This window comes from Melospiza georgiana, chromosome 6 (assembly GCF_028018845.1).
Source record: "Melospiza georgiana isolate bMelGeo1 chromosome 6, bMelGeo1.pri, whole genome shotgun sequence".
Taxonomy (NCBI): Eukaryota; Metazoa; Chordata; class Aves; order Passeriformes; family Passerellidae; genus Melospiza; species Melospiza georgiana.
In genome coordinates this window covers 20187758-20203357 of record NC_080435.1, presented here as the reverse complement: position 1 = coordinate 20203357, position 15600 = coordinate 20187758, and the positions used below count along the sequence as shown (strand labels likewise).

The 15600-nt window shown below is 37.1% G+C and overlaps 1 protein-coding gene across 6 annotated transcripts in view; it reads left to right on the top strand.

Annotated features, from left to right (window-relative positions):
• SBF2 (SET binding factor 2) overlaps positions 1-15600 on the top strand; it is a 229334-nt gene that overhangs the window by 103616 nt on the left and 110118 nt on the right. For all 6 annotated transcript variants that reach the window (XM_058026340.1, XM_058026338.1, XM_058026343.1 and 3 more), the window contains exons 4-6: positions 7899-8012; positions 9618-9728; positions 11999-12104. In XM_058026340.1, coding sequence (XP_057882323.1) covers positions 7899-8012; positions 9618-9728; positions 11999-12104 — 331 coding nt within the window. The remainder of the gene's footprint in view (positions 1-7898; positions 8013-9617; positions 9729-11998; positions 12105-15600) is intronic.

Genomic DNA, 15600 nt, shown 5'->3' with positions numbered 1-15600 from the left:
GAAGAATGACTGTTGTGACATTGTATGGAGATTTAAGTAGTGCCTTATTTCCTTTCTGGTCTGGTGTAAAGGCCAGATTGCAGATAATTTTCTATATAAGAAACAGACTTGTATTTTAATGTCCTTTTATACATTTAAGATAACCATCAGAACTTAAGATGAGAATAGTTGTACAGAGGAAATCATATTTCCATCTTAATAACTCTGGCAATAATTTCTCCTGCCCTGTTCATCCCCTGGCTCGTGCATTTGCACACACATCCCCAAGCTGAACTCGTGCTTGTGCAGGGTACAAAAACTTTTGTTGGGTAAAGGTCACCTTGTCCTCTTAACTCCTGTGTTGTTGAACAGAGGCCCCAAGTTCAGCTCACAGACAAGGAGATGCTATCTTTTCAGCAGAGGCATTTCTTTGTCAGTAGAGATCAGATTCAGCTGACTTTCAAACAGTAGTGTAATACTAATTCAGCACTTCACTGGAAGTCCTTCAATGCATTTCCCCATATGCAGTTCAAAGGGATTAGTTGTTTTAATTAACCAAAACAATCTGTGTTTGTAAAATTTTGCCTTGGTATATGTCTATATATGCTGTTCTATATTATTTATCAAAAACATTACAGTGAGTTCAAATAGGGCATGAATGACAGCATTCTTAGATTTGAATTTTGCCTTTTGTTCTGCGTGTATTTCATAGGTGTCTGCAGTTTTCTCACCTTAGTTTAGGGGTGTGTGTGAATTCATGAATCAGGTTAGCTGCCTTTGGGAAAATTCAGAAAGTTTTAGTAAATTTGAAGCTTTGGAATGATGTTTGCTTCTGCATAATTCTTGCTGAGGACCTGGTGCTGCAGTTCTTTGCTACTCCTCAGGGGTAAGGTTAACACAGTAAAAGCAGTTATTAATGCTATTGATTATTGACATTCCAGCAGGGCAACTCAGTGGCATCATCTTGGACTTCCCAGATCCTTTGGAGCTTGCACATCCTATTTCAGAGAGACACTTTGGCTGGAAAGTTGCACTGAGATGTGCAAAGTGTGGGTGTGAGGTTACTTTGGTTCCAGAGTGCTTTCAGTGGTTTTGTGTGATAATCCATATCAACACCTTCTGGAGGTTTTCAAAGTGAGGGTATTAAATGGCAAACATCTAATAGATGGTGGTGGTGTCAATTTTGTGTAATGCTGGAAGGTGCATTGCAAACCCTTTCCTATCACATTTGTACTCTGAAGTGTCAGTAGTACACAGGGAGTGAGCCAGCTGACCTGTCACAAAACCTTGAGATTACTCTATTTGATAAGTTTATGATCTTCAAGTCATTTTCTGTCTTTGATCCTTATCTTTTTTTAGTTGATAGGCTCCTTACTGTGCATTACTACATTGTATTATCCCCATTTTGAAATAATTAAATCAAGATAATGGCTTTTATGCTGGTTTAATTTTTTCCAGGATAGGTTTAGCTGCAGTGGTATGGTTCTGTGCACACAGCAAACCACAAAGCAGATCTGTTCACCTGTGGTTTTAGCTCAGTACAGCACATTGCAGGCAGACTGCAGATTTGACTTCTGGCTGCAGGCAGCTTAGTTTATTTTAACTTTCCTACATGTGTTAGAATTTATTGGATACATGCATTTATATACTCTGACAAGTAAATAAAATTAATTGATGCTGAATGTTTTTTGGCCTTTGATTGTTAATAAAGCAGCTAAGGCTGTGTTTGGCTGCTAATAAGACAAACAGAGACCAAGTCACATAAGGAGAAAGGGATCTGTCCCAAATGAGTAATTGGCATAAGATTACTAAAGTAAACTCCAAATAACTTTTCCTAAAATAAGAAATTGAACATGGTCTCTAAATCTTTGCTGGGCAGTTAGTAGAAAAACAACAGGCTTGGTGAACTTGGCATAATTTCAATGCAGAATTTTGCATAGGGCAAACTGGTTTTGACATAGTGAAGTACTAGAGAGCAAGTTTTGGAATGAGAGAAATTTGTTCTCTTTTGAAGGGTGAACACATTATTAAAGCACAACTCTAACTTCAGTTTCTGCTCACATTTGATTTCCTTTGAGTTTCAAATAATGTCTGCCAGCTTCCTTCCACCCTCAGAATAGCACAGCTAACTCTAAAGCCTCGTGTTTCTTCTAACTTTTCTATTAGTACCTCAGTTTAAATTGCTTTTCCTTCCTCTGACATGAAGATAAGCCTAATTTTTCTCTGCTCAACATGGATCAGAACTAGCATTCCAGATTCTGAAGACTAGGGTGAAAACATAGGAGAAGGGTGGCTGTGGTTCATGTGTGCTGTAATTCAGCTGCATGTTGATGGAGCAAATGATAATGCTGCACTCAGTAGTAGGGAGAATTTTTTTTGACCATATTGGTAGGTCCTTTTCATCTTTCATAATTGACTTTGGTTCCTAATGTTGATTTTGGCTAGATAGCTATCTTTAAGTTAAATGTCAATATTTAGAAACAGAACCGACATCTTAAAATAATGTGATTGTTGTGGCAAAATCAGGTTTATAAAAGTTCAAGAGGAAACCTTAAAGTTTGAAGGCTGGGTCATGGCAATTACTATCTCTGTTTAATAAAAGAATATAAGGTTAATATGAGTAGAGTTGGTTTTAAAGCTCCATTTATTTTTTGGCTGCCACATCTGTTGCCTTTAAAGGAGTTGCAGTTTTTCACTGAAGTAGCACAAAATCAATCACCTTTTTCTTCTGGAAGTTTTAACAGTTTTTTAAAGCAGAAATTGAGACTTGCATGAGAATGTCTGCTTTTGTCCTGATTTACCCCATGCAACATTGAAACCCTTCCAGTGTCAGCCAGATGTGGCTCACAGGAAATGCAATTTCATGGAAGTGAGTGGGAAGCACAGAGATTTCAGAGTCCATTGCCACTCAATGGAAAACTTGGAGTATAAGCTCAGCCTTGATCAGGTAACCCACAAATGTGTTAACATACACATAAATGTACATGAAATAAAAATAATTCATGGCTGTGAGTACCTATTTTCTTGTTACATGCAGGATGCAGCTATTTATTAATATTTATTATATTTAATTTATTTAATATACATTTAGCTGTAAAGTATTTTGCTCTTGATCAACTCCCATTTATTTGAGGGAAATATGCAATATTTTATTATCATAATTGCCTTTTGTTTAATACTTTTTTTTTTCTAATACTAAGCTTTCAAACTCTTCTCTCGTTACTTGATAAAATGCTGCAAGCTTTTTCACTTTACACTGCTCAGCTTTACACTTTTTCATAGATGTAGAGGGATTTTTAGAGCAAAAGGACACTGATTAAACAAAGCAATACCTGACTTAATATAAGGTATATAAACCCCACAATATTCAATTTTAACTACAATGATTGAGAAGGTATTAAAGCTTTTTCTAGGATCTGGGACATCATGCCTGATCTGCTGGTGACTGCAGTTGTCAGTTAACTTCCTCATTAAAAAAATGTTTGAATACTAAAACTGAATTTGTGTAGTTTGGGCTTGATGCCATGTACATCCCTTGGCTAACCTGAGGAACAAATTGTTTTCAGAAAACAAGGAAACAAACAAATAGCAGAGTGATGATGAACAGTGGTTATCACAGTTAATTTTTCTAAACTGTTGGTTATCAGTCAGGGATCAAAGCTGCTTTAATGCATTTATTAATTTAGCTGCTTTATAGAACAAGTTCATAAACTATGGAGTGATGCTGTAAGTTCAACTGTTTGGTTATTGCATATTTTAATTTACCCCTTCACTTGAGGTCACAAATATGTTCAGGGGCTGCTTCTCCTATAAAAGAAGAAAAGCCAACAATTGCAATGCATACACTCTCTAGTTCTGTGCTCTCGTTTTTGTAAGAACCTGTGAAACTGATTGTTGTGTCATTCTGGGAATTTTATGTATGTATATATATCTATATTTATTTATTTATATACATGCATATATTTTAGTGTAGATGTGGATGTGAACATTTGTTAAAATAGATGAAAACATTTGAGTTTAAATATGTGAATTGCTGTGCTTTTAGTGTACTGAACACACACACACAGACATATTTTGGCCAGTCTTTTAAGATACCACTTTATGGCTATAGCAGCCAAGGTAAGCAGAATGAAATTGCATCCTGTGACATTTAAAAGAGGTTTCACCATTTTCTGAGTTTGTTTATCAAATGTTATTAATATAATTAAAAAACAAACAGAAAAAGAGATGGGAAGAAAAAACCCAGCAAGTAAATAAATCAAACATTTTGTTGTAAAACCAGGTAAGATTTTTCTGTTCAAACTTATGACATATCTTCAACTATGTTCAACCTATATAAGAAATAATTGCTCGTTTAATTGTATTTCATTTTTTCCAAGGATTTAATATTGGTTTTAGTTTTAAAATTGGCTATCTTAATTTTTCCTATACATTTTTTTGATCTCGTGTGACATAAATGTTAACATTCAATACTGTCATGTTGCCTGTAAGTTTTTGTGATAGTTTGTAACATTCAGGAAATTTTTTGGGAAAACTTCTCTAAGGAGAAAAGTCAGCCATAGTTTACAGATCTCTGCATTATATTCTTTTTTTAACTTTAGAAACCATGTTAGGGTGCAGAAGAAAAGAGGATTCTGGGTGTGACAGGCAGGGAACAGGACCCTGATGGGCTTTGGCTTTAAGTACAAAAGACTGAGTGTTTTAAGCATGGTGAAATTGTGTATAACCACAGCTCGTGCAGTTCTTTGATTCAGTTAGATCTGCCTTAGTTACCTATTCTGTAGCTTATGGAAAAGTTTTTTTCAGGACTTTATTAATTGGATGGTAAAAAGACAAATTATGCATTTGCCTTCTCAAGGCACGGTTATTTCTGGATTAGATTTTAGATGTTTATCACCTGTTAAACTAAATGGATTGTTAAGGATCTGAAACATTGGTTTGCTGTCTAGTGGTACTATTTTCTAAATTCAGCTGTTCTCAAAGTTTGCTTATTTCAAATAAATATAAAGAGAAAAATGGAAGGACAAAAAAAAAAGGAATATTTTTCAGTATTAATTAACCAAGGCAAATTCAGGGGAGGGCAGTAGGGCTGGGAAGGGTCTGGAGCCCAGGTCTGATGAGGAGCTACAGGGGGAGCTGGGGGTGTTCAGCCTGGGGAGAAGGAGGCTCCGAGGGGACTTGACCACCCCACAGCTCCATGGAAGGTGCTTGTAGCCAGGCGGGGATCAGTCTCTTCTCTCAGGCAATGAGTGCCAGGATGAGAGGACACACCTCGAGGGGAGGTGCAGGTTGGACATCAGGAGGAATTTCTTCACAGAAAGGGTGATCAGGCTCTGGAATGGGCTGCCCAGGGAGGTGCTGCTGTCGCCATCCCTGGAGATGCTCCAGAATAAGCTGTGCATGGCACTCAGTGCTGTGTAATTGGCAGGGTGGTGTTCACTCAGAGGCTGAACTCGCTGATCTCAGAGATCTTTTCCAACCCAAATGATTCTGTGGCTCTGTGATTCTGCAATTTAAATTCATCTTTCAATCTATGTATCCTTAGCAAGCTTACCATACCATCCATTTATTCTTAGGTAAGTTGTAAACTGAATGCGGCACATATAAAATAAAAATTTATTGTAAAAAGACCCCAACATAACAAACTCTTTCATTTTGTTATTTTTTTATTGGACAGTATTTTTTCCTTAGATGAAAAAAGTGATAAAGAAAGATGAAATGTGTGTGTGTCTGACCAGAAGTGTAAATACAATCACATTTGTGGCTTCAGTGCTCTGTAATTACTTTTGGTACAGAATGCTTATGCTGTTAATACTTTGCTTGAAAAGTAGGTTAAAAGTCATGTGTTTGAAATTATTATCTACTTAGTCTAGTGACTCCTAATAATGTGCCTGTGTGCCTGTCAGAATGTTGAGCTGGGTAAGAAGCACAGCAGTCACATTGCATTTTTCTGTAAATCTTTTGTGAAGTAGGAGAGAGTGGTTGAAGAGTATAAATGCTTTATCAATCAATATTGTGCTGCTGATGTGCCCCAAAAGCTTTACATCTTAATTTTGAATTAATTCAAGACTTGGTCTGAAGTTGTCAGATTTTATTAGAAAGGTCTTGCATGGAAAGCCCCTCCCTGCCTGAGCACCCTGAGGTTTCATTATCTCACTACCATGGAATATGGAGGAGCTTCCATGTTCCCTTGCCTTGAGGAATGTGGAATGTGTTTTAATTTCATTTTTCCTAATGTAAAAGCCCACAATTTGTCAGATATCCAGAAACTGTTGTCTTTATGCCTGGAACTCATACTTGCTCTTTAGAATGGTTGATACAGTAAACTTCTGCTGATAATTAAAAAATCTGGGGATTTTGGGGGCAGAGGGAGGGAACTGTAATTCCTGTAAAAGCTCTCCCTGTCAGGATTAAAATGGGTGAAAATAAATGAACCTGAGTGGGATGTGTGACTGTTGAGTTATTGTGTTTCTTTTTTATTTGTGAAATTTATGAATCACAATTTTATCTTAGAAATGAAGTGCAGAATCAACCAAGTGCATACAATGCAAATGCATTGCTTGATATTTAGGTAAAATTCAATGTACAAAGCCAAGTGTTTGCCCATATGTGTATGTGTACTGTTGAACTGGTTTTTTTTTTGTATGAAAGTGTTATACTGTATTAACCAAGGCATTCTGATTAAAACCCAAGTACTCACCTTTTATATCATTTTAACTTGAATTTTGAATTGTGGGTTAGCATTTCTGTACATTCTGAATTGAGGTTGTGAAATAAAGCTCATGAGTTTGTAGCATTCCTGGCATTTAAGAGCATTTTTATCAGATTTCGTCCATTTAGGAGAAATGTTGGATTTTTTTTTAAGGAACTGAAATGATGAGTAGTAATGTGACAGAAATAGAAGGCAGATTTTTCATGTTGTCATATGAAAATGGACAAATTTTTTCTCGTGTTCCTAATTAAGATAATGGAGTGATTTTTGCTTGGAAGAATGCTTGGTCAGAGGAACAAATAAAAGAAATTTGGTGGGTGGTGCGGGGTTGGAGAGAATTACATCCAGAAATTGGAAAGCAAGGACATTCTGTCATCTGAAAACTTGAATTGTCAAAGAATGTATGGAATTTTAGAAATGAAAATATTTAGTGACATCTTCAGTTTTGGCTATGAATAATAATAAACTGTTTGTGATTGAATAAGTTCTGGCAAGAAGGTTATAGCCACTTGCACAATATCATGAGCAACTGCAAGTTTATCTGCACTGTGCTGTTCTCTCTTTTTTTTTTTTTTGTAACCTTAATGGTTCCTAAGTGTGAGCGATTTTTTTGAGAAATCTGAGCCAGTTTTCTGGTGAAGAAATATCTTTAAATTCCAAATTCTCTAGGTCAAGCTGGAGATGACATTACAGATAATTTCAGCTGTAATGTTAATGGGAATTCTGTAAGAACTTGAATTATATTAATATGAGGAGGACAGCCATTCTTTTGTGAAATGCATGATCTCTATATTTGGAGAGATTGCAGATCAGCCACACTTTGATGTGGAAGGATCTTGTTCTGTCATCCACTTCACCATCTAAAATGTGCCACAGGGAGTATTTAATGTGGAACTGTGTCCTGTTAAACTGTTGTTTAAGAGAACTTTATTTTAGGTACATTGTGTTTTTTAGGTAAATTGTGGGGGTTTTTTAGGTAAATTTTTATTTTAGGTAAATTGAGTTTTAATAAACTGAATTACATCGAGAACCTTCAGGGAGTTGGGGCAACCATTGGAGTGTGCTCCTGTTACCTGATTTTGTTACCAGTTTCAAATAATGCAGTACTTTTCTGAAGCTCTGAGAAATGTTAACTTCTGGTAAAAATGCTAACATTGTGGTTTGAGTTTTCTTCCTCCTTATTAATTGAAGTGTTTCTGTTTTCAAGGGAACAAGAGAAATTGAAGGTGAAGAGGAGTCTGGTTTAATTCAGCCTGCAGAAGTATTTGCTCCTAAAAGTCTGGTGCTGGTGTCCAGATTGGATTATCCAGAAATTTTCAGGGTAAAGAACTTGCAATTGCTATTTACAATATATCAGCAAAAAAATCTGGTTTTAAATGAGTAACAATGACAGCACTTTTGATGAAAAAGATCTCACTCAGGATTGATCTGGGAATTTAAAAGCAAAAGTAGCTTTAGATTGAACTAGATAAAATTCAACATCTGTGACAGTAAATAGCCCCTATAGGTTCAAGTAGTGCCTTTTTACCCTCCAAGCATTTTTAAAACTGCACAGAAGGAGTAGTAGAGATTTTTTTGGGCTCAGTGACTCTCTAATGAGAGGAGTTACTAGGACAAAAGCAGACAATATTTGACTAACTATAAAATGGTAAATTAACAGTGAAAATCTAGCTCTCCTCCCTATATAATGGTAAATTAACAGTGAAAATCTAGCTCTCCTCCATATACAAAGCAAAATGTCCAAGCCTCTTCCAGACCAAATTAAGATGCATGACCAAGATTTAGGACCTTGGATTACTTTCAACTGGTGAAATATGACTTATCTGGGATAAATGAAAAGCTTAAATTTCTCCTAAGCTAATACATATGAACAGAAACAAATAAAGTTCAGTTTACAGATGAGGGGAGGAAATCATTCAGCAGTTGTCTGTAGACATTAAGGATGACTGCACCATGGGAGATTAAAAGTCCTCGGAGCCAGGGTCTTGTCTCTCACAGTGGCCCATGGCAAGTGCAAAGCAAAGGGGGTAAGAATAGAGCAGGCTGTAGAAATAATTCCATAAAATGCTTTCCTCATTCAATGTGAATAATAGTTAAATGACATCCTGAACCAGAGGTGTTGTTCCTGTGGATTTTTCAGTAATTAGTTCACTTTCTTAACATTCATATTTTACAACAACCCATGGCACAGAGTTTCACTGTTTAACTATGTGTGATATGAAAAGTTACTGTTGGAATTATTTCTGAGTAGAGAACTACTAAAATATTTGCTGATTATCAAAGTTACAACAGTGAAAAGGCAAAAGATGCTGTGGAGGAGTTATTTCCTTTTGTCCAAAGGCTTCTTAGAGTGTCACGTTGATCTGGACTGAATTATTAGTAAAAATGCTAAAGCTGTATCTGTGATTTCTCAATCAAAATTTGATCCACTAATAAAGTATGCTGAAATATTAATGTAATATTAATATAAATGTATTTACATTGATATAACAAAATTAGGGATGTAAGTTAGATAACATATGGAATTGCTAGTGGTTTATACTGGTGTTAAAATGAGCCTCAGAAGCTCATTGATTAATCAGTGTTCTACCCTGGAAACCAGTCAGGTTTTAATCCATTAGAGTTCAAAGCACAGATGAAGCTGTGTTGATTTTTATATTTTTTAACAGTAACTTATAATAAACTTATAACAAACAAAGCAAAAACGTTATACCTAGAATTTCTTTTAAAAAACCATACATCCCTTGCAAGTAGCCCAGCTAATTTTTTAAAATGAATTATTACCTCTGTGACAAATTACTTTTGTTGGAGGTTACTTCACTGCACTAGTAACTATTAAGAACTTATTTTTTTGAAGATGATATACATAGATCTTTGAATAATTTGACCTATATGGCAGTCTGATATATTTTGTCAACCTTTCTAGGCTTGCCTTGGTTTGATCTACACCGTGTATGTGGACAGCCTGAATGTGTCACTGGAGACTCTCATTGCAAATCTCTGTTCATGCCTTGTCCCTGCTTCTGGAGGGTCTCAGGTAAGTGGGGAGGGGGGCTAGGGGGGGAAAGGGTATTTTTCCAGTTAATTTAATTTATGAAGAAAACAAAAAATAAATTCTTGAGATATTTTTGAAGAAAAAAAGATCATAGTTCAGCTGAGTGCTTTCCCTGTGGCCTGTGAGTGCTTTCCCTGTGGCCTGTCTTCTAAAGACAGCAAAAATTCCATTCCAGGATAAGGTCAAAGGGTTAATTTTGTCACTGAGTTGGCTTTTACAGGGCACATTAACAAATTAAGCAGTTTGTATAAGTTTAGTTTTTAAATAATAAAGTGTTCAAGAATATTTTTGCTTGCTACAGAAATTTTTTTAAAGGCATTTTTGTTTTACCATTTTCTAACATAAGCTTCATATCTGTTCATTTATGCCTGTTTGTTCCTTGATGGAATTTAGGATTCCACTGTCATTTCTTTGATAACTCATTTTAATTTCTGTTTTCATGATTTGTTTTTGAAATGGTAAAAAGTAACTCAAGTGGAGTTTCCTCAGAGGAATTAAATATTACAAATTGCCCATGCTTTCAAAAATTAAAGTTTTCTAGCTAGCAGACTTCTTTGTAATTTTCACTTGCGCTTTCTGTGAGCAGAAAGTCAGGTTTGTTTCTTGATTTACTTTTTATAAAATATTCCTGTACATTTGTGAGGTTTTGGTAAACCAGTTGAGTCTTCTGTGTTTGGTTTTTGCTTTATGCTGTGACCCTGATGGAAAATTATGGTCCTTACTATGAAACATACCAGAAAACTATATGTGCAGATGGCAGCATTTTAAAGTCAATTACATACACAACTTCCCACTCAACCTATGGGGTTTTCAACCTTCCTGAAGTCCTATAACTTCCTAATTCTGTTCTGGTTTTGCCCTGTCCCTGGCTGCTGTGGGACTGCTCTTAGTGCAGGAAGAGTCAGGGTGTCGTGTCAGCTTAGTCAGGCTCTGCCTTGCTGCTCTCCAGGCTGCCACCTCTGCTTTTTCTGTCCTTATTTTTCGTTTTGAAGGGGAGTAATCAGATTTTAACTCCTCATCAGAAACCCTCTTTTCCAGTGGTACTCGAGCCTCTTATTTTTGGTTTTGGTGATCCACTTAAACTTCTGCCTGTGCTTCTGTCCTCACTTTTTTCTCCCTGTCCAGGAATGCAGCTTTTCTCTGTGGCTTTGCTCTGTTAGAAGAGGAAGGAAAAGTCTTGCTGCTGTGGTTGTTCTTCCTTCTGCTTTCTCTCTTCTAGTAAAATGCTCACTCATTTCCAACTAAAATTTGCTACTGTCAAACTATCATTTAAATCAGAAATTAAGTGTTTCTGCTTTTTTAAGCTTTATGCTTGCAGGACTGAAGGTGAATTATAGTGAATTATATCTTTTAGGGTGGGAACACTCTTGCAGCATTTATTTCCAGAAACAATCAGCTGTGAAATGGGTTACTGACCTGCACCCAGGCCTGCTGCTGCAGTGCTGGGCAGAGCATCTCTGCTACAGCTCAGGGACTTGTTTGGGTTTACTGGGGAGATTTTTAAATACCTGCTGTGCAGCAGGCAGAGCTTGCTGCCTTCCTACATTCCCCACCTTTGCTGCCATACAGAGTGAAGATTTACACACAGAAATGCCCCCAGCCCATGGGAGTCTGGTGAGAGGGAGCTGCTTGGCATCACTCACTGCCTGAGTGCCATGTGGGTTTGCTCACAGCAAAGTGAGGGTGTTTTGCAATTGCAGAGCTGTTTGGGATGTGATACTCAAGTGCACTCCTTTCCCTCCCATTTCCTGCCTCCCTCCAGGGAGTGTTCTTGTGCTGGAAAGGTAACTGAAGCTGTGATTGTGCTTCAATGTGCAGAGCAGGGGCACAGGAGTAGCAGAAGTGCCCTCTTCAGTACCCGCATGTCACAAGTATGTTCATACTCAATACACACCTGAGGATGGTAGAGAGCAAAGTAATTCAGTTAGTAGTACTGCGCATTTTTCTGATTTAAATGGATTTGAAACCTTTTTATTCCCTGGGAGATTTTTTTATTGTATTAATAGAAATGTACTTTTAACTGCCTTCAAAGCCATAACTCTTTAACTAAGTCAGTGTAAATGCAAGGGAGACACTGTCTTGCTCTACATTCAAGGGGACATATCACTGTGGCCAAATTATATTTCAGATCTCTGTTTGACTTTAAATTTCTGTGTACAAAATAAATAATTTTTGCAGTATAAATCACTTGTCTGTATGGTGACAGCTTGTTCATTCTATATAAATTAAATTTTAAAAAATTCTTTCTACAGAAATTGTTTTCTTTGGGAGCTGGAGACCGACAGCTGATACAGACTCCTCTACATGATAGCCTTCCTGTCACAGGCACCAGTGTGGCTCTTCTCTTTCAGCAACTGGGTATGTCTAGGCCTGCTTTGAAAAAACCCTATTTTTCTAAATTATAAAATGAGGTATTTTCTGTTCTAATTCAATTCTAATCATGTGCCAAGAAAGCTGCATGGTAAATATTAATTTCTTCCGAATGAAAGAATGACTGACTGGCTTTTACCCCCTAATCAGACATTCAGAGAACCTTTTTGTGCAGCCTGCCTGTGGTAAGTTATCTCCAGTATTAGAGAATCATGGAATTGTTTGGGTTGGAAGGAACCTTTAAAGGTCATCTAGTCCAATCCCACCATGTAGTATCTGTAAGTTACAGGGGGCAGAAGTGACCGTGGCCCCTGCATAATCACAAAAACATTCCTGTAAAAAGATTCCCTGCTCCACTCCCCTTGGATACTGTACAAACTCCAGAGAACACCAGGGAGGTTTGTAAAAAAGCTGGTGAGACCAAAAAGTTCCTATAGTGCTGTTGTTGTCTGTTACTGCCAGTCTTTCAAGAAGATGCTCTAACACAACCCTCTCCAAATGTTTTCTTGCTCATGACAATTCCAATGCTGCATCTCTGTTATCTGGGTACCTCAGTCCTGGTCTTGTCTGTCATTAAATCCTGACACTTTTAGTCTTCATTCCATTGGTTTGTGAAGGGACTTTGAATCATAAAGTTGTAGCAGCACTGGATAAAGGCACAATTAATAATCTTTTCTGATCCTGTGAACCTCAGTTTTACTCTCAAGCAACCAAATGGCCTCAGGATATGTTGTCATCCATTCTTCTCTCAAACAGGCAGTAAGAATGGATGGAAACCACAAAAACATTGGTGAACAACACTAAGCTTATGCCACAGAAAGCAGTATCAGAACTGATGAGCTCAATGCCATCTCTTACTAGCATGATTTAATTGTATCCTTCCAAAAAGAATATCATTCCAAAAGGAAGATTTTCATTTTTTAAATAGTAGTTTAAATAAAAGCAAAAATGTGGCTAAAATGGTATGTAGGTCCTACTTAACTGCTCACTGAGGTTTTACTTGCCTTATTATGTCAAGATTCATTAGGATTGCTCTGATCAGATTGCAGGCAATGTTTTGAATGTGGACAGACCTAACTAATTTTTCCCCTAACTTTGCTCCTTTTTTGAAGACATAAAATGTGGTGTGAGGTACCATAAGTGCAGCAGGTTACACCATGTGGTGTGGTATGTTCTTCTTTAAGTATAATGTATGTGATAACTGATTTGAGGCAGCTTTTTAATCAGTTCTACTGAAAGTTGCTATAAATGCACAGTTCAGAAGATGTCAAAGAAATTGAGGCTTTCAGTTAGTTCTTAGGTGGTTATCCTGTCTTCTGGCACTTGGCTTTTGTGTGGCAAATTGGGATTGGAGTGTTTTGTCACAGGATCAGGCTGAGGAAGCCAATGAGGACAAATCTGAAAAGTCATTGTATGCATGAGATTTATAGAGGAAGCCATGAAGGTGGAGTGGGAATGTAAATATAAGGAAGAGAAAACTAAAGCCAATCTTTTTTTCTTGTCTTACTGAGAGCATATTTTGCAGGGCAAGTTTTTAAAATTCCTCTTGTTGTGTATAGAAAGGAATAATAAAGGAATAACATATGAGAATTTAGCATTCTTTCCAACACATACGGTTTAATTTAATGTTGTTAACCACATGTTACTAGAGGGTTAATGTATACAGATGGATGTCATGTAAATTCCTAAACCCACTGTAGCAAAGTAGTGAAGAGTTTGGAGTTTAACTAGGACTAGATTGTTGTGCTAACAATCAAAAATCCTTTACCTTTATATTTTGAATTTGTGTCATTTCATATTAGCTCCCATATACTTTTCAATGGCTATACCCCCAATTTACTCTTTGTCTACCATCTCATCCTTCTTTTCCCATAGTCCATTAGCCTTTTTGCTGTCTGTGGTTTTGCTGCTCTTCTGCCTTATTTTGTCCTCCTGACTTCCAGTAAATGTTTGGAGGTTTTGTCTTTCTGGCTTTTTGGTGCCTTGTAAGAAGTATGAGTCAGTAAGCCCGTGTTCACCAGATGTCCTTTCCAGGGCACATGAGGATATGAAGATCAGCAGAAGGAGGGGGAGAGAAAGGGAGATAAGGAAGGAAAAGTCAGTGCTCAGTTTTCTAGTTACTGATGCTTCAACTGGCCTGAAGAAGGGAGAGACTGAGGAAAGTGCATGGTTATAAAACTTGGCAAATCTTGTCATGAGAAGTTTATAGGCTCACATCCTGTTTCCCTGAAGGGGATCGTGTAAGCTCCTGGACAAAAAGAAAAGTTGTCTCCCTTAATTTCTGTTGCAACTTTGTCTTTTTCAAGACTATAAGAGCAATCAGGAATAGTTTGTCTAATGGCCTTGTGTGGACCCCCTTGTTGTGTCTCTCTATTTTTTGGTGTGGCAAGAGTGGAAGAGCTGCCTGGGAATGGGCCTGGTATTAGTTAAGGAATGTGCAAATAAGTTGGCAGGTAGATTTTTTTAAAGCAAGTACTTGAACTCTTTGTAAAAGGCTGATTTCCCCCCCTCCTAATATTGACCACTGATTTTTTTTTTTGTTTGTTTCTTTGTGTTTTGGGGGGCTTGTTTGGGTTTTCTTCCCATATGTGCCTCAGTTGCCAGTTGATGTATTTAAGTATCTGGGGTTACAGCACAATGGTAAAATTGTCTTGTGTCTCAAAGGACACAGATTAGAAAATGTTTGTGTTTTCATAGTGAACCTCACTTTTCCAGAACAGCCCAAAATTCCATTCCCATGTAGGTGATGGGCTGTCATCATGTTCTTAGTGCCAAGGCTGGTTAATTCCAAGTTTCTGTCTGGATTTACTAAAAAAAGAGTTGTTAATACAGCTACACGTGCCTGTTTGCAATGGTTGCTAACACTAAAAGGAGGACCAGGAAATATGAACCAACTGTTTTATAAATAAATTCTCATTTATTCTCACCTTTCATGTAGTCTCATGAAGAGTTAAAGGCAGTGAATCCAGAGGAGTGTGGTAGAAGCCACTGGCTCATCCCTTTGAGAAAGTTTATCTTCCTAAGATAAGGCCTAATTCTTTCTGCTGGAGATCACAGCTGAACTTGTCAGAAGTTTTTGTGCTTTTTGGAACAATATTCACACTTACTTTGTTTCCCTTGCCTGGTTGGAACAGGAGCTTAATGTGTATTTGTCTCTACAACCTGGGTTAAAGCTTTCTAGTATTTTTTTTGTTCATTATTTCAGTGGCAGCTGTTGTCCCCTCCAGTCTGGTGTTCAGGACACAAATATTGACCAGAGCATTTGTCCAATAACGACACATTCAGTGATTTCTCTGCTGGCACAGGCACTTCATCCTATCTCAGTGAATAATAGAAAATTGAAGAGTAGCTAGAAAAATATTTGTGAACTGCATAAATCACCTTTTTAAAAATAGCTCTTTCTTGGAGAAAGGTGGGCAGCAAGACAACATGTATCACTATGAATAGATACAAAAGTAATTTCAACATTTATTTTGAGAAATAT